At 43.5% G+C, this 25,203-nt stretch overlaps 1 protein-coding gene across 1 annotated transcript; it reads left to right on the top strand.

Moving 5' to 3' along the window:
- Positions 1-2,270: 2,270 nt before the first annotated feature.
- LOC130875927 (zinc finger protein 431-like) lies at positions 2,271-22,936 on the top strand. Its single transcript, XM_057772237.1, has 3 exons — positions 2,271-2,492; positions 22,553-22,679; positions 22,872-22,936. Exons 1-3 carry the CDS (start codon positions 2,406-2,408, stop codon positions 22,934-22,936), a joined length of 279 nt encoding a protein of 92 aa, XP_057628220.1. The 5' UTR covers positions 2,271-2,405.
- Positions 22,937-25,203: the final 2,267 nt, after the last annotated feature.

Raw genomic sequence — 25,203 nt, forward strand, 5'->3', positions numbered from 1 at the left:
TTTGTATCTTCTCCATTGAGCAGATTCCATTTCGTGATTAATGTTCCTGGCTCTGTTACTGATTCTCTGTGAGTGCAAAGACCTCTGTGCCCCCAGCATCCAGCCATTTTATAATCAGCACTAGCATGTGACTGCACCTGGTATTTTTCAAGTTCATGTACAAATGAGTAGCCCTGGGAAAGTAGATTACCCGAGCCAGAAATCGTATAATTTAACAGACTGAACATGCCAGTCAAGTGTTAGTGTGGCTTTAAAGAATCCTCAGTGGAAGGCCTGCAGTCAGGACACAGGATGAAATTCCTCCACACAGCAGTGGAGCACAGCAGCAGAGCAGCTGGACACGGACTTTTCATCTCATTGCTGCTGCTGCTGCTGCTGCTGCTGCTGCTGCTGCTGCTGCTGCTGCTGCTGCTGCTGCTTCAGCCCCTTCACAGATTCCAGGCAGGGATGTCAGAAATGTAGACTGTAGACTTGGTTCACAGGCCGGGGTGCCATAGACCCATGTGGGCCCCAGAACTAAGATGGGCACCAATGACCTAAAATGCTGGGGTGGCATTTGCTCTTTTGAGATAGGGTCTTGCTTATGACCTATGCTTGCCTAACCCTCACAGTGGCCCTTCTGAAGAGTATCCTCCATACAGAGTGCAACTGTGTGCCACATCTAGCTTGTTTATTTCATTAGTAAACATGAAGAATTAATAGAAGTTGGGCACGGTGGTGTGGGCTTTTAATCGGAGCTCTGTGCAGCAGAGACAAACTGATCTTTATGATTTTTAGGCTAGCCTGTTGTGCATAGTGAGTTTTTGGTCAGCAAGGACTGCAGTGTGAGGCTCTGACAAAGAAAATGAAGCAATAGGAGAACGATGCAAAAATAAGAATTCGTAGGTGGTGGTGATGGCGCCACACGCCTTCAATCCTAGCACTTGGGAGGCAGAGGCAGGCTGATCTCTGAGAGTTCGAGGCTAGCCTGATCTACAGAGCGAGCTCCAGGACAGGCTCCAAAGCTACACAGAGAAACCTTAGCTCAAAAAAAGTATTATTCTTAATTTGGTTAATTTATTTCCACTAATGATGCAGAATTAAGAGGGAAAAACAAATCTGTAGAACCGTATGTCAAGTAGGCAGTAAAATATGTATAATTTCGTCATCAGAGTCTGCGGCTCTACAGTAAACATGGCCTGAGAAGTAACAAGCTCACTCTGACCCCGTAGGGTTTAGTTCTCTAAATCCTGTGTTTATACTGATGGCCCTTTTCCACAGAATAATGGTTTAAGAGGGTGCGGATTAGTGCATTTTTTTAAATCAAACTTTCTTTTTACAAAAATGAAAATCATAGCCCGTTTTCCACAGCTGGCCTGAGATATGATTAACCCAGGAAGTGTCCGGTTTCCATTGTCCTTTCTCAGTTTCTTAGCAAAACCTCACTAATGCCCCCAGAAAAGAGTCCTACTGAGGGCAGGGGTTGTTCAGGGAAGACTTTGCAGTCCAGCCCCAAGTTCTGCTGCGATGCCAGTCTGCAGGTCTGGGGCAGTTGTGTGCCTGGGCAGGAAGCCAGGGCTGGGAACCATCGCGCGTCCTCACTTCACAGCACTCTGACCCTATGGGGGTTGTTTCTGTCACTCAGGCCTCAGTAGCCAATCAGAGCCTCTAGATGGACTGCCTTTCAGGGTGGGGAGGGCACTTCCGGTTCGCCATACTGTATTATCGGCGGACTGCGGCAGAGGCAGCTTCTAGTTCCACGTGTTTTGCTGCCGGGAGCTTTGAGGAGATGGGGCTGAGCTCGGAACCCGACATGGTGAGCGAGGGCCGCCGTCCCCACGCGGGTGGAGCCGCGGGATCCGGTGTGGGGTCCTCCCGGGTCTGTGGGAACCGGCGGCGGACGCGGTGGGCGGAGTGATTCCCTTTGCCCCCTGAGGTCCCTGCGACTCCCGTGGTGAAGCGGGACCTCTGAGCGATTTCGCTCTGCTGCATGCGCCCGGCAGAGCGTGGGGTGCGTGGACCTTTGTGTGGGAACGTCCTTGTCACCGTGCTGACGTCCGTTGTAATCTCCGTATTTGCTGGACTGAAGACTTTCGGGTTTGTTAAAATATCAGCGGTGGTGGTGGCATGCTTTAAAACTAGTACATAGGAAGCAGAGGTCAGCCTGGGCTATAGAGCGAGCTCCAGGGCAGCCAGGGCTGCAGAGAGACATCCTGTCTGGAAAAAAAAAGGTGCCAGGAGGTGGCAGCGCACGCCTTTAATCCCAGCACTTGGGAGGCAGAGGCAGGCGGATCTTGTGAGTTCGAGGCCAGCCTGGTCTACAGAGCAAGTTCCAGGACAGGCTCCAAAACTACAGAGAAACCCTGACTCGAAAAACCAAAAACAAAAAAGCAGACAAATAAATAAAAAAAGAATGCAGCTTCCAGATGGCGTCATCTACAACAGCCACACTTCAGCACAGCAAGAGACTGATGCCTTCGTTGCTTCCAGGAGACCTGATCAAGGTTTTCCAGGTTCGCTGAGGGAACTGGGTAGGGAGGGAAACGAGGGATCGTGCCATGGCCTTGAATTGTGTAACCTCTCTCTCTTTCTTTCTTCCCGGTTTTTCGAGACAGGGTTTCACAGTGTAGTTTTGGAGCCTGTCCTGGAACTCACTCTGTAGACCAGGCTGGCCTTGAACTCACAGAGATCCACCTGCCTCTGCCTCCCAGGTGCAGGGATTAAAGGCGTGTGCCACCTGCTGCAGGGTGTGTAATCTCTTCTTTGGTGGAGAAGGGAAGGTTACATTAAGGAAGCCCGTAATCCATCCAGAGGAGTTTCTCCTCGTATTTAGTTTTTCCTTTTGTTTGTCTCTCTTTCTCTGTCTTCTCGTCTTCCTCTCTCTCTGTTTTCCTTAGTATCTTTGACTCATCTTCAGAGCTCTTTCTTCATAGACTGTATTCCTGTCATGGTTTCTATTTGCTCAGCATCCTCAGGCTCCTATCTTTGAATAGTTGGCCCCAATTAGTGGAAGTGATTGAGTAAAATTAGGGGGTCTGCCCTTCTGGGAGTAGATGTGTCTTGTTTGTGTATGTGTCTCACTGTAGGTGGGCTTTGAGCTTTTAAAACGCAGTGCAAGGCTAGTGTTTTTTCCTGCCTGCTGCCTGCCTGTGTATCAGGATGTAACTAACCCTCAGTCTCATGCCTGCCCACTGGGACGCTTCCTTTCAAGATGAGAACGGACTGAGCCTCCATCACTATAATTGATCACCAAATTAAAAGCCTTCCCTTTAAAGCCTTGGTCATAGTGCTTCTTCACAGCAAGAGAAGAGTCAGGAAGACAGGTTGTGTAAGATTTTGTTATACTGTCTCTCTGTATTCTGTACATGTCCTGGAAACTCAAATGAAAGATTAATGGTCCGATCTTATTTTGGGGGGGGGGGCTCTCGGTTACTAGAAACAGTGATTTTATTTATTTATTTATTTATTTATTTTTAAGGTTGACTGTTTCATGTATACAAGTGCTCTGTTCCAGACAAGGCCATCAGATCCCACAGAGATGATTGTGAGTCACCATGTGGTTGCTGGGAATGGAACTCAGGATGTCTGGAAGAGCTGCCAGTGCTCTTAGCTGCTCAGTTGTCTCTCCAGCCCCATGGGCCGATACCTTGAGAAAGAACTCAGTTTGTGGCATGGTTATCATTTCATTTCTTTATTTCTGCCTTGATTCATTTTTCATTTATTAGAGGTGCTGAGGGTCCACGTGTTTGTAAGCTTTCTGATTCTTCTACTGTTGTTGATGTCCAGCTTTAATCTGTGGTGGTCTGATAGGGTGCAGGGCTTATTTCAGTTTTCTTGTGTCTGTGGAGACTTGCTTTGTGTCTGAGTTTGTCCACAGTTATGAAGAAAGTTCTATGAGGTGCGTTTGTGAGTATTCACCAGAGAAGTCTGCTGGAACATGGGTTTAAGGCAGTAATAGTGAGTCTTTATTAGCTGGCCTGCAGACACACTGGCTGTTCCTGTATCCCAGCGTACCTCTGAACCTTTCCTGGGTTGAGCTTTTAGGCACAAAAACCATGTTCTGGGTTGACATACTTCAGTTAACAGGAACCATTAGCCAGAAGCAGAGCTACAGACTAAATGCAAGGCTAGTACATGTAGAGACTTGCTGTAAATGTGCACTTTGTTTTGTTTTGGCTGGTGTTAGGTTCTATGTGGTGAGTTTTACAGCCCGAGTGGCACTTCCATCTTAGAGTCAGTTGTGCTAAGGTCCGGTGCCTAGTAAGGACTTTGGCGTGTTATATTTCCCACTGGACTGAGTTAATGAATCAAATCATGGACTCATCCTGTTTTAGTTAAGATGCAGGGACCCACCATTAATCCAATCAGAATGAGAATTAAAGACCCAGTCACTGCCGGTAGCAGAGTAGTTAGCCAGTGGGACAAGGAAGAGACTGGTATTGATGATTCCCCAACCTTTGCAATATTTTATTTTAAATTACTTCTGATCAATTAGTATAGGACCAGCAGGTTTTTCCCCCCAAAACCATACATAGTTTCCTTTATCTCATGACAATTAAGTCTAAGCCCTTTCAATTTTGTAGTAATCTTAACTGTTGTTTTAATTAAGAAATAGCAACTTTCAATACCATCAGGTCTTGATCAACTTATTTGTTTAGTATGGAAATCAATAGAAGAGGCACATTTGGTAAAACCATTGCTACATGCCACCCAAGTAGTCCTAATCAATCATATTGTTGTTATCCTGATGCATTAATCCATAAAGCAGTACATTAATTTGGGCTGACTCCAGTCACAGTGAGTTTTGTCTGTCAGTGGACTGGCAGTCTGGTTAATTCCTATCCATATGTAACATGACAGGGGCCAGGTGTCTAAACAAAGCCAGCAGTCCTGGCCTATGGCTGGGAATGATTAAGTCTATCTCAGGGTTCCTTCCTGTGGCCTACAGTCTGATTCTGCAAGTGTTTCCTGTTTCCCACAGGCCCAAATCTTTTTAATGAATATTTCCAGGAAGCCTCAGTTTCTCAAACCCAATTTTTGTAATGGAAACTCCCTTGTTTCTGGCAAGCAGGGGTGCGGTCACAGGGCATGCATAGAACTGTAAACTCTGTATTTCTGTCTGAAAAGATAAACCCCCATATCTTTCCTTTCTCTAATACAACCCGACATTTGAAGTGGGCATCAGCGAGCAGAGGTCAGAGTGAAAATGGGCTGCTGGTCTATAGTACAGTAGGTAATACCTGTCAGGGGTCACAGAGATGCAGCAGGTGACAACTGGTGTTTAACAGGCCGACCTACCAGACGAGTGAGTCTCTGATAGGGAGCCCCACCTTGCAAGACCTACCAGACGAGTGATTCTCTGATAGGGAGCCCCACCTTGCAAGGCCGTGGAGTTACTGGCTGTGGAAACCAGCTGCTCCTGTGTAATTTATCTCATGAGTCACTTCATTTCTTCCCTAAGAATATCCTTGGGTGCGTTCCCACTGCTTGTATGTGTATCTCATGAAAATATTCTATCTGTTGGGCACATGTATCTGTGAGTGGTCAGAAAGATGACTTTTCAGTTGACTGTATAATTTTGATATGTAGTGTTGTCTGAGGTTTTCTGTCCTGCCTGGTTCCTGCAGTCGTTAATTCCTTAAGGAAATCACACAGAGGGCTACATTAATTATAAACTGATTGGCTTAGTAGCTCAGACTTCTTCTTTACTAATTCTTTTAACTTATATTAGCCCATTATTCATGTCTATGTTAGCCACGTGGCTCAGTACCTTATTCGGTGAGGCAGTCACATCTTGCTTCTTCTGTGGCTGAGTCGCAACTGAAGACTAGGACTTCTTTCTTCCCAGAATTCTCCTGTTCTCATTGACCCACCTCTACTCCTGTCTGGCTGTCCCGCCTATACTTCCTGCCTGGCTAATGACCAATAAGTGTTTATTTAAAATATAATTGACAGAATGCAGACCATTGTCCCACACCAATGTAGTATATGTCCTGGAACATGCTTCATAACTGGATCTATTTATCCCACAAGGACTGGACACTTAAAAACCTGCTTTGCTATTTTGCTTGGACTAGCTGCACACAAGTAGCACACATTTAGCTCAGAGCAAATTCAAACTGGACTAAAGACTTTTTGGAAATAGATCATAAGCTTAAAACTTACAGCTTGCACAAGGTCTGGGTCGCAGATAAATAGCCAGGTTGCTGTGCAGAGCACCCTATGAAGTGCATGCCGGGTTTTTCACTTGCCAGGCTATTACCAGTGGATCTGTATCTCACAGTTGTCTTTGGGCAAATGTGACTTCTGCTTTCTTTATCTGGCTGTTGTAATTTCGTTTTCTAGTGCCAGCTCTCTTCATTGCTTTAGGAGTGGAGAGAATCACCTTTTAGGGTCCTTTTCAGGTTACTTCCATTGTTATTTGCTTCCTTGCTTGACCCAGACAGTATCATTTATCTTGTACAAGGGGAAATGGATGCTAGACTCAGGTCAGCTGGGTCTCTAGGATAGCCCAATGGGGATGGTCATTGTGGAGGACTGGAGTTGCCTGTAGTGACTTGAGGGTTAGACTGTTCTGCTAACTATACATCTCTGAGCCTGGGAAGCAGATAAACCTGGGGGAGGTTTATCAAACATAAACGCATAGGGGTATGTGTTGTGCAGCTGGCAGGATCAAAGCAAAGGAACGAGGTCTCTCCATTCTTTGGTAGACTCTTTTTAAGGGTTTTGTTAAAGGTTTATTTTATTTGTTCTGTTTATTCTTCTTACCTCACCAGAACTCTGAGGTTTGTAAGTACAATGAGATTTTCAATCTCTATGTAAAGCTTTGACTATTAATTGAAAGATTTTGGCTAAGAAAGCTAGGCCATTGTTGGACTCCATTGCTGGGGAGTGGGTTCCCAAATCATGGGACCAGTTCCTGGAGAAGCCTTTTAAGTTACTATTTGAGTTGTTTTAGACAGTTTTACCAACCAGAAAGCGGTATCTATAAAAACTTGCAAGTACGGTTATCCTCCCTGGGTAGGACAGATCTTTGTGGAGTTTCTTTTCCCAGAGTTCTTGGGGGTCTTGCTCTGTCATTTGGACACTTTCCTGTGTAAGGGCTCTCTGTTTTGGATTCACTTGAGTAAAAGCCTGATATCTGGTTGAGACACGCCTTGCTAGGCTGTTTAGTCTACTGTCTGAACAACTCAGAAAGCTTTGTGAGCCCCAGATGAGTATCCTGGTGAAGGTTACTTGTTTCTGGGAGGGTGACCCTTCCCTCTGGTGTCTGTTGCAAGGAGGGGGCCCGCTTGTCCACCTTGGCCGCCGGGTTAGCTTAGCCTCGAAATAACCACATAGAAATTGTATTAATTAAATCACTGTTTGGTCATTAGCTCTAACCTCTTATTAGCTAACTCTTACATCTTAGTTTAACCCATTTCTATTAATCTGTGTATTGCCACATGGCAGTGGCTTACGGGGAAAGATTGGCATGTCTGTCTCAGGCAGCTCTATGGTCTCTCTCCTACTCCGCCTTTCTTCCTCCCAGCATTCAGTTCTGACTTCCCCGCCTGCCTAAGTTCTGCCCTATCAAAGCAGTTTATTCATTAATGAAAGCAACACAGGGACAGCAGGAGCTCCTACACCAGGTATCCTCCATCATCCTGTGGATTTGAACTTTTTTTTTTAAGCATAATGTCTCAGGCAGTCATGGGTCATGATATGTCATGAGACATTCACTTGACAACCCCCTACCCCTGCCCTGGTTTTAAAATATTAACAGGCCCCACTGGTTTGGAGAGCTGGGCCAGAAGCCCAGCAGTGGAGGACAACTATTTGTAGGGAAGCCAAATAGCCTGTAGGAGGGCCAAGATTTTAAAGTCCTTTTCCCAGTGCTGTGAAGGCCTCTTTCTAGATCACACTGTAGACACAGCAGACAGTATGAGTGTAGTGACTGTCCATGTGGATGGTGGAGGGTGGGCTTTCCTTTGTCCTTATCCGAGAGCCTAGTTCAGATGGATCAGTGCTGCTCTCTGGGCTGAGGTTCCTGGTGTGCGTCCTTATTTTTCCAGTCAATGGAACTGCTACGGCTTCCATGTACCTGGTTTCGTCTTTCATTCTTGACAGCATTGGACAAGCACCTGTGTCATCACAAGAGGGCAGCCTCAGGCATGCCGTGGTGTGCTGTGAGTACAAGATCTTGACCCAGAATTTTTTGTTGTTTTTCTCTCATTAATCTAGCGCTAGCTGTCACTGTGCTTAGACAGATGGGCCAACCTCTGGCTACAGGGTCCAGTCATTTGGACAAGGACTTCACAGGACATTTCCATGCCCAAAGCTTGGATTAAAACCCCTTTTGTCTTGTGTTTTGTGGACAAACAGGTTTTGAGACATCTGGAAATTCTCTGGCTGGAGTGGAAATTGCTGCTGTTTTTAAAGCCGTGCATGGCTTTTGTTGAGTCTCAGTCCACATTAGGTGCCCAGGGCCCAGTTTGTGCTGGTGTATAGAGACCTCGCCATTTCCAGAAACTCTGGTATCCAGACACAGCATTATTCTGCTACACCTAGGAACTCCTGTACCCCATTTCTTAGTCTTTGGAGTTGGGATCTGAAGGATGGCAGCAGTTCTCTGAGACAGGCTCCTTTTGTTTCCCCCTTCAGTTGGCAGTCAGATATGCAGCTTCTACAAAGTTGGGCTTTCTTAGCGAACATTTTGTAGGCAAAGGTCTGTAAACTCTCAGGAGTCCCTCTGTGGTCTTTCTAATCTGTTTTCCCAGGTTAGTTGCCGACTATGACCTCCCACTGGATCTGTCCAATTACAGACAAGGATGGTAGACGCATCACTGCCAATGGGAGGATGACGAGTGCATCTTCCAGGTCCAAGCCAGTACACATGCTTCTCTGGAAGAAGCAGGCTCACGAGAATTAGCAGTACCAGGACTCCTCGTAGGCAGGAGCCACATGCTCCAGTGTGACTGGCAGGCCAGAATGCTTGCCTCATCAACCAGGCAATATGAACTTCATTTACCCGTTTTGTTTCCAGGGTATTTGATATTATTTATCTTTTGATTGGAGGCCTAACTTCCAGCTAGGAGATAGTCTTCTGACAGAGGGTAGGATACCAAAATTTTTGCTGGGTATCCCTAAGTCTAACCTTGTCTCATTACCAGAGAAGGTGAAGGTGGCTCTCAGTTTGTGCAGAAGTTCTTGTCCTGATCAGTTTGTCGTTGAGCAGCCTTTATACTACTCCAGCGCCTGGGACCTCCTTTTCCCTTGAAACTTTTTAAACTTGTATAATAACATTTTTCTAATACCCTGGGTGACTGGGTAAAAAAGGATTTTTTAAATTGTTTTTTTTTTGAGACACAGTTTTTCTCTAGTTTTTGGAGCCTGTCCTGGAACTAGTTCTTGTAGACCAGGCTGGCCTCGAACTCACAGAGATCCATCTGCTTCTGCCTGGGATTAAAGGCGTGCGCCACTACTGCCTGGTTTAAAAAGGGAAATCTTTTTAACCACTGTCTTTAATCTTTCTAAAAAGTACTTAGTGAAATTCCTTAAATGTCCTTGGTCAGTGTTGGAGGGAAGGGAATATCTGTTCCCTTGCCTAGCCCAGGGGCAATGTTTTTACTTTTTTTCCAACGTGGGTTTTAGAGATCACCAGTTGAAAAAGAGACACAAATTATGAAAGAAAGTAGTGGAACTTTATGTTTTCCTTTTGGTTCAGTACAGAGGGAGTTTTTCCTTCCCTGGAACTACTTAGAGCAGACACAGAACGGAGGGAATGCTCACCTGGGGAAACTGTTCTTCCCCACGCTGTGTGCACTGTTCTTAGACAGCTGTGAGGTTCAGGCCCAGCACCTTTCCCCTCCTCCTAAGGACCAACCCTGTATGAGAGCAAGAGTCAGGTAACAGTACAAGTAAGTGCTGCTCTTCCCCCCACGCCATCTTCATGTGACCTGGCAGAGCCAAATGACTCAGCTCTCCCAACAGGAGGATCACAGGAGAGTTCACACCAGAGAAAGCCACGGGTCAATTTGGGGAAACTAAACTGAGAGAAACACATAGAAAGACATGTAGAGATGTACAGAGAGAGACTTACAATAAACGCAAGCAGGGTAGCCATCATATAGTCATGCAAATGAACAGACAGAGACATCCAGTGACATCTGATCTCTGCTGTGTGTCTAAATGGAAGGCGCCTGAGCAAGACAACCTCTGAAGGTGACAGAACAGGCGACTTTCTAATTTGTTTCCCTTTGGATTGGAGGTGTCAGACCCCTCTGACGCACTAGGCTGGAATAGATCAAAGGTTGTGTTGGGTTTGGAATAGGAGTGACCCCCATAGACTCACGTGTTTGAATGCTTGTCCTCTGGGGAGCGGCACTGTTAGGAGTTATGGTCTTGGAATATATGTGGCCTTGTTGGAGGAAGCGTGTCCTGTGTGGGTGGTCTTTAAGGTCTCAAATACTCAAACTAGGCCTAGTGTGCCTCAGACTCCTTCTGCTTCCTGTTGATCAAGATGTAGAGCTCTCAGCTTCTTCTCCAGCACGACATTTGCCTGCATGCTGCCATGCTTCTCCCCATGATGATAACGGACCAAGCCATTATCATTAGAATTTACAGTTAAATGTTTTCCTTTACAACAGTTGCTGTAGTCATGATATCTCTTCCCAGCAGTAAAACCCTAACTAATAGAGCTGTTTGTACTGGGGACTGGGCTGTTGCTGTGATTGGCCTGACCATGTTTTGTTTGGAGGAGTTTGGACTTTAGGACTGTGATAGGAAAGCAATGGAACGCTCTAAGAGGCGCGTGATGGCCCCTCACAGTGAGAGCATGGAAGACAGTGGTGCTGAGGTGGGATTTGCACTGTGGGGGCCTGGTTCAGAGGATTCAGAGAAGAATATTAGTGTGTTGCCTAGAAACTGTTTTTGTTACATTTTGGTGAAGAACGTGTCTTCCTTTTCCCCCTTGTCGGAATAGTCTGCCTGAGGCTGAAGTGAAGAGTTTAGGATCGATTCCTTTGGCAGAGGAAATGTCAAACAGCCTAGAATTGACTCTGTTTTGTGGTTATTAGTCTTCAGTCTCATGGAGATTTATAATGAAAAGGAGCAAGCACAGCAAGGAAAAATAAAAATGTACAATTTGAGGAGAAAAGTGGCACCGTGAAGCAGAATGGAACTAAATTCTTTGTTCGAAGAAGTAAACAGATTAAGAAATGGAATAAATTGAGCTCAGGCCACGATCACAGTCAGCTAACCTTCTAATTTGTGTAGAGAAATTAAAGAACAGTTTAGGTCCAGGTGTGGTGGTATATGCCTTTAATCTCAGTACTGAGGAGGCAGACAGAGGTTGGCCCATCAAGGCCAGGACAGTCTACAGAGTGACTTTCAGGACAGCCGAGCTTCAGCAGTGTAGGAGACCACTGAAAACAAAGCCGATGAAGATGTAACTGAACGAGGCGTCCGTGTTCCAGCATCAGCAAGCAGCAGAGCTTAGCAGCTTCGGCCACGTGGTTCTGGCTTTGGAGTCAAAAACAGAAGAAAGGGCGTATGGAATTCCCTCCATTTCTAGGGAATGCGCTGTGACCAGGCCTGTGGCGGGGTGCTTTGGCCAGCCGTTTCTTTACTGAGCCCCTCTTCTCCCTTTTGGAATGGTAGCATATATGCTGTGCCATATTGTGTTGGGAGTATGTGATGTACTTTCTGATTCTGGTTTTCAAGGGATTGCAGTTAAGAGAAAAATGAGTCTCGGAAGGGACTTTGAACTTTTAAACCAGTTTGAAACTGTTACAGACTTTAAACGTTGGACCGAATGCATTTCTACATAGGCTACAAGCCTGTGGGGGCCAGAGAGTAGAATGTGGTGGTTTGAATTGGAGTGGCCCCGTCGGCTGCTGTGTTTGAATGCTTGGCCCATAGGCACCGGCACTAGTAGGAGGTGTGGCCTTGTGGCCTTTGGAGCAGTGAGGCCCAGTGGATGTGGTCAGATCCTGTGTCTCAGTGTCCAGCTGCTGCTTACAAATCAGGATGTGGAAATTTCTGCTCCTTCTCTAGCACCGCGTCTGCCTGCGCACGCCATGCTTCTTGCTGTGACAAGAATGGACTAAACTTCTGAGCTGTACAGCAGTCTCAGTTAAATGTTTTCCTTTATAAGAGTTGACATGGTCATTGGTGTCTCTCACAGCCATGAAATCCCAGCAGAGATGGCTGTGGGCCTGGACTGCTCCGTGTGTGCACCCTGTAGTCGTCTCCTGACTACTGCATTCCTCTTCCCTCTGAGGGGCTCTGAGACCCCTTGTGTCCTACAGTCTGGTCTCTGGGAACTCAATGGGATTTCCAGAGATGTGAGTATTCGCCAAGGAAGACTGCATAGGCATGGGTTTAAGTTGATGGAATGTCTTTATTAGCCGACCTGCGACTGCACTGAGTGTTCAGGGTCCCAGTGTAGTCCTCTTTAGGATGAGCTTTTAGGCACAAAAAACATGATTTGAATTGACATACTTCAGTTTTAACAAGAGCAGTTGGCCTGAAGCGGAACTACAGGAGGTAAAAAGCAAGGCTAGTACTTTAGAGACTTTCCTATAGCTATGGATTTGATGGATTAGGCTTTGGTTTTAATTTTTGTCATGAGTTGCTGTTCATTTGCTGAGTTTTACATCCTGAATGGCACGTCCATCATGGGGTCAGTTGTGTTAAACTCTGGGGTGCTGTTACAGTGCTGATATGAAGGTGTATTCTTTGGTGCTTGGGTGAAATATTTAAATATCTCATAGGTCATTTGTTTTATTTATGTTTTTGTTTACAATAGAAAAATACTGTCCACTGGTTTATTTGTTCAAGTGTGCAATAGGCTATTTGCAAATAAGCATATCTCCAATGATGTATATTAAAAATGACAAATATATCAACTGTTTGAAATCTAAATAAAAATAATTATTAAGGCATGTTTGATCTGTAAGTTGAAAACAAACATTCTGGTGTAACAGGAGAGTCATTTCACTTCTGTCCCTAAAACATATGAGCACCAAAATTATCAAAGAACACTTAGTATTTAGCAAGATGGGAATGTACAAATTAAGGATGAGGAAAAGGTGTTTTCAAAAGGAAATCTTTGGAGATCCGTTTACTGCAAATAGAACATTCTAATCACACCCACGGTATACTGATAAGTACTCAAAATGGAAGCGATCTAAACAATGAGTATTAAATAATTAAAGGTACTTTAGATAAATAAGATAGAACAAAACATTAATTAAAAAAATGAAGCAACCATCTCCACCCACAACACAGGACCAAGAGAACAGAGCCCCAACTTTGCCCCTCGCATTTTCATTAGGGGTTTGCTGTTTAGCTTGCATCCATTACGCTACTAACAGCCATTCTTTGTCACTCTAAATAATACTGTACCCTAAAGAGAAGGGGCAGGGCAGAGAAAATGCCAAGTTTGCCTTGGACTTCAATGCCAGGTCTGCTTTGGCCAAGGAATTACAGTGGAGTCAGCCGTAGCTGTGCTATCCTCCCCGGCTAGTAAAGCTCAGGTGGCCACAGAGGGTGGAGCCCAGCCTGGGGCAGATGACCAATCTGGAAAGCTGTCCTGTAGACAGTGACAATACAGCTATTATGTCTGCTTACTTGTGACTGGAACTAAAGATGTCTTAAAACAATTGTTTAAAAAAAGGTAAAAAGGTAGAATTTCTGAAGTTAACAGTCACAACAGAACATTTATCAGAGTTACAGTGTGTGTGCCACAATAATACTTTTTAGGAATGTTCACGGTTTCTGCTATAGGACTACATGGAAGGAGGGAAGGTGTTGTCTGGAAAAGAAATGTCAAAAACCAAAAACTCATTATAAAAGTTTTGTTCATCAGGTATGTTTCAAGTCAGGATTAAGCAGGTGCTACATCATGTTCAGCAAGATGTGTTCAAAGGCAAACATTGATTACATTTTTGTTCAAAAAGCTTAATCTTAAGGAAGTTGTGTGTGGTGCAGGAGAATTGTCTATATTCTGTCAATTATGTTTTAAATAAATGCTGATTGGTCAGTAGCCAGGAGGAAGTATAGGCGGGACAATCAGACAGGAAGTAGAGGCGGGGCAATGGGAACAGGAGAGTTCTGGGAAGGGGGAAGCCCATTCCTCTGCAGTCCTGTCCAGACACCAAAGAAGCAGGATGTGACCTGCACTGCTGAAAAACGTACTGAGCCATGTGGCTAACATATACTAGAATAATGGGCTAATACAGGTTATAAGAGCTAATACAAAGCCTGAGCTAATGGGCCAATCAGTTTATAACTTATGAGACCTCTGTGTGATTTTCTTTGGGGCTTACTAGCTGTGGGAACTGGGCAGGACAGAAACCCCAACAAGAGGCCCTCATGTTACAGTGTGTAAGAAAACCACTTGGAAATTAGATCCCTGTACAGACTTCAAAAAACTCATCATACAAAAACTGCAGGTGTTTCAGATCATAGAGCAACCTGGTTTAATGTTTGGTATCCTGTCTCTACCTTCCAAGTGCTGGCATGATAGGCCAGTGTGTCACCACAGAACACTGGGAAAGCGTTCATGTTTTGATTACCAATACAGGGGTATCACTTCACTTCATGTTGTTTAATAATCTTTGTATGCTGGAGATTCTATGCCTACATGCAGAAGAAATGCCTCCTGGGCATAGGAATACTACAGGGGCAGTAATGCAGTCCAGGCCCCAGTTCTGCAGCAACGCCAATCTCTGCAGGTCTGGGGCAGTTCTGTGCCTGGGGTGAAAGCCAGGGCTGGAACCGCTGATGTGTCCCTCACAGGACTCCGTCCCTAAGGGAGCTGCTCCTGTCAATCAGGCATTACTAGCCAATCACAGCTTCTGTACTGACTGCCAATTGGTATGGGAAGGGCACTTCACAAGAGCACTTTGAGTTCACCGTGTTGCAGGCTCTGATCTGGGGTAATGGAGATTCTCATGGTTCCATGTGCTGTGCCGTGACCACTGCCAGGAGCTGCGAATAGAGTGGGGTGGGCTCGGAATCTGTCATGGTGAAGGAGGGGCCACTGTCCAAACACAGGGAGAAGCTGCCAGAGATAGCTTGATGTCCTCCCAGGGCTGTGGCAGGTCTCTCTGTTAATGAAAGTTTTTGTCGTGCCCAGTCCACAGTTGTTCAGTTACAAAGAAAAACAGAGGCTTTTATTAATTATAAACTGTTTGACCTATTATCTCAGGCTTATTATTAACTAGCTCATACAACTTACATCAACCCATAATTCTTATCTATATTTAGCCACGTGGCTTGATACCTTTTCTCAGTGCAACATTTTCATCTTGCTTCCTCTGTGTGGTGACTACAGACTGAGCTTTTCCTCTTCCCAGAATTCCCCTAGTCTGGTCACCTCATATACTTCCTGCCTATACTGGCCATTCAGTGTTTTATTAAACCAATACAAGAGGCAAGTCTTTACAGGGTACAAGAGCATTATCCCACAGCATATCCCAGCTCCGGAGGTGACTTGCATGCACAAGGTCCTTGCAACAACCATGCAGAAGCGCGCTCCTCTGAATGACTTCTCTCTCTGTTTCCTGGATGCACCTGTGCCAGAGCATTAGGAACAGAGCTCTTGTGTGGATACATCCTTGTCACCATACAGAGTGTGCGCGCTACTTCACAGAGCCCTGCTTCCTCTAGAGTCTTCTAGAAGTTCTGCACTTGGCACTGAACATTCAGGTGTAGGATCCGTCTGCAGTTAATTCTGTGCAGGGCATAGAGTCTGTGTCATGAACACATCTGCATGGAGATGCCAGGGTGATCCAGTCACGTGTATCAGTAAGGCCCCACTTACTGGGTTTCCTGGCCGCATGTGTCAAAATTGACCATATATTACATTTTTTTTTAAGTTTGCTCTCATGTTCTGTTGATCTCTTTATTTTTTTCCCAGACAGCAGTCTTTGTTGTTGTTTTTGTTATTATTATTATTATTATTTTGAACAGAGTTTCTCTTTGTAGCCCTGGCTGTCCTGGAACTCCATCTGTAGACCAGGCTATCCTGGAACACACAGAGACCCATCTTCTGCCTCCCCAGTGCTGGGATCAGATTATGTGGCACCACCCCTCAGTGACAGTACAGTCTTTATTGCAGTTTGAAGTCAGATGACGCCACTGCATTTACTGTTTATTCAGCCATGTGTTGATCATTTTTTCATTTATGATGACTTCTTGTAATCCGATTTCTGTTGCTGATAGCCTAAATTTTTAGTCTCCTTTGTCCCAGAGACAAGGTTTCTTTGTGTAACAGGCCTGGCTGTCATAGAACTCACTTGGTAGACCAGGCTGGTCTCAAACTCACAGAGATTCCCTGCCTGTGTCTCTGGAGTGCTGGGGTTAAAGACGTGTTCTTTCTATTCAAGGTTCGCCCAGCTTCCTGCTAAGGCAAGCCCATCCAGCATCAGGCCAAGTCCCAGTGGAATCTCCACTTCTCAAAGGTTGAATGCTCAGTTACACCCCTTCCTATAAAAAGAACCTTTGTGATAGTAACGTGAATATAGGAGGAGATGGTACCTATGGCATAGGTATGTTGGCCCCACACAGCTAAAGAACAGAAGAAAGATTTCATGACATTGAACAGAGACAGTCTAGTCCATCCATCTGTCTCGTCACACAGATTGTACTGTGGAAGCCGTGCACTTGTCCAGGTTTCCCCCCTTTCCTTAGTCCCCAAACACAAGATGTTGCTTTACCTCATTTTATCCCAATTGAGTATGGTCTGGGTTGTAATCAGAAAGATTTCTGGCTCTCCATGTTGGTGGGAATTTTAGACTTTTGCATTTCAACTTAATAAAATAGATCAAATTTAAAACTTTAGCAGCCTTGTGAGGCACTTCTACAGTTAGAAATGCAGCTTCCAGATGACATCATCTGCAAGTAGTCACACTTGAGCACAGCAAGAGACTTCCGTCACCAGTTTCAATAGATCTGATCAAGGTTTCCCTGGTTCTCGGAGGGAACTTGGTAGGGAGGGAAACAAGGGATACTGCCACGCACTCAGAGGAAATATAGGAACATAAGTAAGCTTGAGTTCAGAGGCCCTGAATTGTTTAATCTTTTCTTAGATGGTGTAGGGAAGTCACACTAATAATTCAATGGAACTGCTGCTCCTCCAGTGTACCTAGTTATCATCTTTCATTTCCTGATAGCCCGGTAGTCATGGACCAACATCTGTGTCATCGGGCAAGATGGTAGCCTAGTTCATGGCAGTGGGTTTATCAAATTAGACTTGGGTCCTACAGCCATTAGAAAGCCAGTGTTTTGGTGCTTCTCAGAGGAGGGCCTCAACCGTGTTGTTTGTTGTGGATGTAAGACCTTGATCCAGAGCTAACTTGTTTTCTTAGACAGTGGGCCAACCTGTGGCTACAGGGTCTAATAATTTGATTGGTATGTCACAGGGCGTTTCTATGGCCCCAAAATTTGCGTTAAAACCTCCTTTGTCTTAGCTTTGTGGGGAAACAGATGAAAAGGTTTCTAGACATCTGGAAATTCTATGTCTGAAGTGGAAGTCACAGCAATTATGAAAGCCTTAAGTGGCCTTTGTTAAGTCTCAGTTCACATTAGGGGCTCAGTGCCCTTTGTGCTGGTGTATTGAAGCCTTAGCATTTCCAGAATCTCTACAGTCCAGCTGTCCAGCTGCGCCTAGGAACCCTTGACTGTTTTTCATAGTTTTTGAAGTTCATATCTGAAGGATGGCGGCAATCCGACTCCGAGACAGACTCCTTTTGCCTCCCTTCAGCTGGTAACAAGATAGGTAGATTTCTACAACATTTGGCTTTTTGGCTTTCTTAACTCACATTGTGTAGCCTAAGGTTGTAACTTGCAGCCCTCAGTGGCCCCTTTATCTGTTTTCCCAAAAAAAACTCTGAAGGGAAGGCAAGAACTCTGCATTTAGTGTCTTTAACTCTTTGCCACCTGATCCAGGCATGTTGTCTCCTGTAACCTCCCACTGGGTCTGTCCATTTAAACGCATTTGCCTTTGCCAATGGGAGACTGATGAATGCATCTTTCAGGTCCAAGATAGTGTACACCTGTTTCTCTGGAAGAATCAGGCTCAAGAGGTCCCAGGTTTCTTTATAGGTAGGAGAGGCATGTTCCAGGGTGACTGGCAGGGCACCAGGATGCCTGTTTCTTCAAGATAAAATGATTAAGAAATGAAATAAAGAGAATGATAACCTATGGGTGAGATCACACCAGCTAAACTTGCAGTTTGTGAAAAGGTAATAAAGAATAGCTGAGGTTCAGGCGTGGCCGTGCACGCCTTTAATCCCAGTACTCAGAAAGCAGAGGCTGGTGGGTCTGTAAATTCAAGGCCAGTCTGGTCTACAGATCAAGTTCCAAACAGCCAAGGTTGGGCAGTGAAGGAAAACATTGAAAACAGAGAGTTGTCTAAGATTTAATTGAACAGGGACCTGTGTTCCAACCCCAGCAAGCAGTAGAACTTAGCAGGTTTCGTCACGCGGTTCTGGCTTTAGAGTGAAAGAGGAAGAAAGGGGTTATGGAATCTCCTTCTATTTCTAGGGAATGCCGCGAGGCCAGGCATGTGTCAGTGGTGTTCCAGAATGGCAGTCTAGAGAAACCAGAGTTGTGGGATACCTGCCAAGAAGAGCTGCTAGTAGGGAGTGGAACCGCCCTAAAGAAAGAAGTCGTTGCAGTCAACAAAGGTGAAAAGAATCGAAGATCTGGAGCGTTTTGACATCAGACATGGAGGTGCAGAGTTTGGAGTTTCCCCAGCTGGTTCTTAGTCTTGCTTTGGTCCAGTAGATTTCCTGTCTATGTTCTTCTCCTAGCATTTTGGAATGATAATGTTTATCCTGTGCCATTATATGTTGGAAGTATGTGATCTACTTTTCTATTTTGATTTTACAAGGGATTATAGTTAAGATATAACATGAATTTCAGAAGAGACTTTGACCTTTGAATTTTTAAATAAGTTTGAGACTGTAATAGGCTATGGGGAATTTTGAAGTTGGACTAAATACATTTCTGCATTATGGTGTGGCTACAAGCCTGTGGGTGCCAGGGAGTGTGTTGATTTGAATAGGATTGGCCCCCATAGACTTGTGTCTTTGAATGCTTGGCACTAGTAGGAGGTGTGGCATTGTTGGAGTAAGTGTGTCACGGTGGGGGCTAACTTGAGATCTGCGTGTCTCAGTCTCCTGCTGCTGCCTGTGAATCAAGATACAGAACTCTCAGCTCCTAGCACCATGTTTGCCTGCATGACACTATGCTTCTCACTTTGAGGATAATGGACTAAACCTCTGAAATGTAAGCCAGTCCCAATGAACTGTTTTCCTTTATTAGGGTTGCTGTGGTCATGGTGTCACTTCACAGCAGTAAAATCCTAACTAAGACACTTGGGGACCTGGAAGACCCCAGGCTGCTGACCCCCTAGCAGTTCCTTGAGTATTGAATGCCTCTTCCTTCCAAGGGGCTCTGAAACCCCTGGTGTCCTGAGGTTTGGTCTATGTTCTTCTCCTAGCATTTTGGAATGAACAACATTTCTTGTTCTTCTTGTTTTTGGAAGAAATGTTGTGGGTATCCACCACACAGGACTGCTAGGACATCGGTTTAAGCCAATAGAAAGTCTTTATTAGCTTGTCTGGGACTATACTGGTTATTTGAGATCTGAGTGTAGCATCACGTCTTTCTCAGCATGCTCTTTTAAGCACAAAATCCATGTTCTGGGTTTATATACTTAGTTAACAAGAACAGTTAACCAGAAGCAGAGCTACAGAAGCTCAAAGGCACGATTTACAGTCTTTCCCATAACTGCGGGCTTAGGTGGATTAGAACTTTGTTTCTGTTTTCACACATGGTGCTGCATATGTGCTGAGTTTTACAGCCTGAATAGCACTTCCATGATGGAGTCAGTTATGCTAAGGTCTGGGGTCCTGTTACAATGCTGAGATGAAGCAGTATTTTCTTGTGTTTGAGTGAAGTGCAAATGTTTATTAGGTCCATTTGGTTAATAATATCTGTTAGCTCCAGTATTTCTCTGTTTAGTTTTTGTCTGGATGACCTGTCCATGGGTGAGAGTGGGGTATTGATGTCTCCCACTATCACTGTGTGAGGGACAATATTTGAGTATTGTGTTCCTTTTACACACAAGATTGTCCTTGTGTTTGGTGAATAGATGGTAGAAATGGAAACATCATCACGCTGGATTTTTCCTTTGATTATACAGTGTCTGTCCCCATCTCATTTGATTCATTTTGGTGTGGAGAGCCTCACGTGCATTTTATATGTTTATGGGTGTACTGGATGCGCAGTGAGGCCGGCCACATTAGTTATTTATTTTTCCAGTGGACTTCACACATGATAGGCAAATAGTCTGTTACTGCATCAGCTTTTATACAGAATATCCTTCAGCCAGACATGGTGCCCCACATCTGTAATTGCAACACTTGAAAAGCTGAAGCAGGAGGTTCATAGTAGCTTTCTTTATCTTGACCAGAGCATAAAATGAAATCTGTCTCTAAAAACACAAAATAATTTCTCTGTTATAAGACCAAGATCTCACTTGGGCATATTCTTTGCAAATTCTGTTGTGTCATTGAGAAACAAAATGCAAAGTTTTCCTAAGCCAAGAGGAGGCCAGGTGGTGATGCCTTTTACATGACTCAACATTCCACGGGCTAGGGTTGAGAGATTTGAAAACTCATCTGTCAGTTTCACTTTATTTGTGTTCTTTAAGAAGTTGCCATATATCCTGGCACGATACTTTGATTTAGTCAGTACATTTAAGTAGCTGAGCATGAGGGCTCACACCTGTCATCATAGTATTTTATAGACAGGTGCAGGAAGTTCAAGACTAACCTCATCCAAATAGTGAGTTCTAGGCCAGTCAGAGCTATAAAGAGATCCTGTGTCAAAAAAAAAAAAAAAACCCAAAGCAGAAATGTGTTTAAATATAGGAGTGAGGCCATCTGTGAGTTAGAATTTGACCAAATAGTGCTGATGAGGTGGCTCCATTGAAAAGAGCTCTGTATGCAAGCCCGACCACCGTTTGATCCTAAGAACCCTTGGTGAAAGGAGAAACTGACTTCAGACTCTCACTATGGCACTCTTTATGGCTGATTGAATTAGTTTCTTGTCAAGCATTTGCTTTTGTGCTGAGCTTTGCCCACATCATAACCTTTGAACTTTGGTAGAGGTCGTCATTCTTCAGACCAAGAATGCATGCAGACGTGAAACTGATAGGGATCTCCTGAATTATTGAGTTGCAGGTGTGTAACATCACCTTCCCTTTGTGTGTTTTTTACATTTTTAAAATTTTCAAATATGTGACTGTTGACTTGAGTTTTCTGTCCTGCCTGGTTCCTGCAGTTGTTAAGTCCCAAAGAAATCACACAGAGGTCTACATTAGTTATAAACTGATTGGCCTATTAGCTCAATTATTAACTCTTTTAACTATATTAGCCCAATATTCTTGTCTGTGTTAGCCACGTGGCTTGGTACCTTATTTGGCGGGGCAGTCACATCTTGCTTCTTCTGTGGCTGGGACAGTACAGGACTAGGACTTCCTTCTTCCCAGAATTCTCCTATTCTCTTGATCCACCTCTACTTCCTGGTTGTCCTGCCTATATTTCCTGCCTGGCTACTGATCAAGCAGCATTTACTTAAAATATAATTGACAGAATACAGACCATTGTCCCACACCATGTGACTCTTTTGCCTGTACACATGGCTGCCCAAGTGTTTACTGAACACATGGCTGTACACTAGTCTGCCCAAGTGTTTACTGAACTTTGGATTCTCTTGACCAGGAGTTAGGAATGGTTGTAAGCCTCCAAGTGAGTGGTGGAGTTTGATCCAGGTCCTCTTCAGTAGCAACAGATGATCATATTTGTTGACCCATCTTTATATGCTCTGTCTCTTTAGGTGGTTTTTTTTTATTGTTTTAGGATCAGCATTTATTTTACTAATGTTTTTTATTAATTTCACCTGTCAGTAACTTATTAAAATGTCTTCCTTTCTAGGAGTTATTAACCTTACATTTTAAACAGGATTACTCCAAATTTATGATGGACAGGTACAGAATTGTAGTGAGTGTTCCAATTCTATGGAAGAATTTCAAGTGAGCCCCTGAATACTGTTTTTTATTTATTTGAGATAGGGTCTCACTATGTACCTTTGGCTGTCCTGGCAATCTCTATGTAATCAAATTGACTTGGAAATCACAGAGTTTTACTGTCTGCCTCCTGAAGTTTTGGCTTATGTGTGCACCACCGTGCCCGTATTTTCTATTCTTTTTGAAGTCAATAATTTTAAAATTTTTTCTGATGTATACTAAATAATGTTACTCCATTGGCAAGTCTTCCTGTATGTATTACTATGCATTTCTCCTGCAGTGCCATATTCTGTTCTATTTCTGCGACCACATCATCCTTCTTTTCTGTTTCCTTCTATAATGAGTTGGTTATTACTTTTGAAATTCTATGACCCATGCCATAGACTGTATTAAGCACAAAGCATTATGTAAATATATTCTCAATGTAGTATGAAGTTACAATGCAGTCTCACCATTTCTATTACATCCTTATATGGGATATTTTAGGATGCATTGACCTATGAGGATGTGCATGTGAATTTCACACATGAAGAGTGGGCTTTGCTGGATCCTTCCCAGAAGAGTCTCTACAAAGATGTGATGCTGGAAACCTACTGGAACCTCACTGCTATAGGTAGGAATGTGAACTTTCTGTCACTTTTCAACGTAAGGGGCCAGGCCTCTTTTGGGGATTTGTGCTCTTCTGTGGAAGAGGAAGAATCTAGTGAATCAATTAGGGATTGTTCTAAAGTTCATGGAAGATAGACATTTAAATTGTTCCTAATTTCCAGCAATATATCATACATTTTCTGGTGCTCTGTTTTAGGGTACAAATGGGAAGATGAGAATATTGAAGAACATTGTCAAAGTTCTAGAAGACATGGAAGGTAATTTTCATGTGCAGCTGATACATATGTACTTCTGAAGAAATGTTAATGAACCCTAACTTTTAATGAAAAGCAACAGTGTAATAAGCTCAACTTTGTGGTGATTATTAAATTCTCACAACACTGTACTGCAATGTCAGGGACCTGATCATTGTTTGCAAAGCATTCCTTTAAGAAACAAGGAAACAATATCATATTAGATGTCACAGTTTCAGTCATAGCCATATGAGAGGCATGTTGTTCCCGTTTGTCCACATAGTTTCATACCAAGCAAATATTGTAAAAGAAATACATATTGATAAGGGGTTTATGACCAAGACCTTTTATAAGCAAACTATTAATACTAGTGTTCCTCAAATACTTGTAGTGAGGGACTTACCATAGTTTAGTGAATGGAGCAGTTTATGAGAGTCAAGGACCATGTTATCATGAGAAGCCCTAATCCCTACACCACATCTGTAGGCATAAAAAGTTAGGCCATGTGGATGCAATGTTAAAACCTTTTGTTTGTTATTCTTCCTTTAATAGGCACACTATCTTCAAAGACACAAAAATATCCAATATTCAAGAGGATCTTTATGAATGTAAGCAACATGATAAAACATTTGGATCTGATTCGTCTTTAAAAGCACATGAAAGGACTCATTTGAAAGTAAAAAACTATGGATGTAATCAAAGTATTAAAGACTTTCCATGTCACAATCTCAATCAAGTATGTACAACTCATACTAGAGAGAAAACACATGGATTTCATCAACGTGATACACTCATTGCTTATATCAGTTATCTTCTAATACGTGAAAGAAGTCCTACTGGAGAGAAACCTCATAAATGTAATCAATGTGGTAAAGCCTTTGCGTGTAAAAATGTTCTTCACAGGCATGAAAGCAGTCATATTGGAGAGAAACCCTATGGATGTGATCACTGTGGCAAAGCCTTTCCATATAAAAGTCATCTTCAAATGCATGAAAGAATTCATACTGGAGAGAAACCCTATGAATGTAATCACTGTGGTAAAACCTTTTCATCTAAAAGTCATCTTAAGTCACATGAAAGAAGTCATACTGGAGAGAAACCCTATGAATGTAATCATTGTGGGAAAGCCTTTGCCTATAAAAGTAATCTTCAAACACATGAAAGAAGTCATACTGGGGAGAGACCCTATGGATGTAATCACTGTGGTAAGGCCTTTTCATCTAAAAGTCGTCTTAAATCACATGAAAGAATTCATACTGGAGAGAAACCCTATGAATGCAGACAGTGTGGTAAAGTCTTTGCATATAACAGTCTACTTCACCGGCATGAAAACAGTCATACTGGAGAGAAACCCTATAGATGTCATCTCTGTGGTAAAGCCTTTTCATCTAAAAGTCATCTTAAATCACATGAAATAATTCATACTGGAGAGAAACCCTATGAATGTAATCAATGTGGGAAAGCCTTTGCCCATAAACGTAATCTTCAAACACACGAAAGAACTCATACTGGAGAAAGACTCTGTTAGAAGTAATCACTGTGGTAAAGTCTTTGCTAATAAAAATCATCTTCAAATACATGAAAGAAGTCATACTGGAGAGAAAACTTACGGATATGGTTAATGTGGTAAAGTTCTTAGACATATCATATTCCCCAAATATGGGAATATGGGATAATTTGAATAATAAAACCTATTTGCAAATATTTATGCTGTCATCCTGTATGTTTGGACTGTGTTACTGTATTCTGGGGGCTTAATATTTGTTCTTTACATTTTCTCAGATACGCCAATGAGTGCCAGGGAATTTTATCAGTGAGTAAATGCAGTCACTGCTAAGACTGATGACCAGAATTCATCCTCTGAGAGACCTACATTTTTCATATAAGTTTCTTTTCTGATTACTACATACCCACATCATACACATACATAAATATTTTTGAAACCAAAATCAGGGCCTATGAGTTCACTCACCAGTTTAGGGCACTTATTTCCAAATTAATTGCCTTGGTTTCATCTCTAGTACTCATATAGGGGAACTAGAGAATAGACAACTAGACAAGTACACATTGTCCTCAGACTGGCACATGGACACAGTGACACTGCTGTTTACACATGGTATTTTTTTCATTTTTGGAGACAGTTAAGCTATATAGCCCTACTAGTCCTGAACTCATTCTGTAGATTAGGCTGACCTCAATCTCAGAGATAGCCACCTGCCTCTGCTTCCCAAGTTCAAAAGTTCAAGGTGTATGCTACCACCACTGAGCCAGAGTTAAAACATTTTTAAAGCAGTT

The sequence above is a fragment of the Chionomys nivalis genome, chromosome 6 (assembly GCF_950005125.1).
Source record: "Chionomys nivalis chromosome 6, mChiNiv1.1, whole genome shotgun sequence".
Taxonomy (NCBI): domain Eukaryota; kingdom Metazoa; phylum Chordata; class Mammalia; order Rodentia; family Cricetidae; genus Chionomys; species Chionomys nivalis.

Bases quoted from the DNA above. Each gene is read 5' to 3' on its own strand.
- LOC130875927 (XM_057772237.1), top strand. From the start codon at position 2,406: ATGGCGTCATCTACAACAGCCACACTTCAGCACAGCAAGAGACTGATG. The intron at 2,493-22,552 runs GTTCGCTGAGGG...GGGATATTTTAG, and splicing joins ACCTGATCAAGGTTTTCCAG to GATGCATTGACCTATGAGGA. The intron at 22,680-22,871 runs GTAGGAATGTGA...GCTCTGTTTTAG, and splicing joins CTGGAACCTCACTGCTATAG to GGTACAAATGGGAAGATGAG.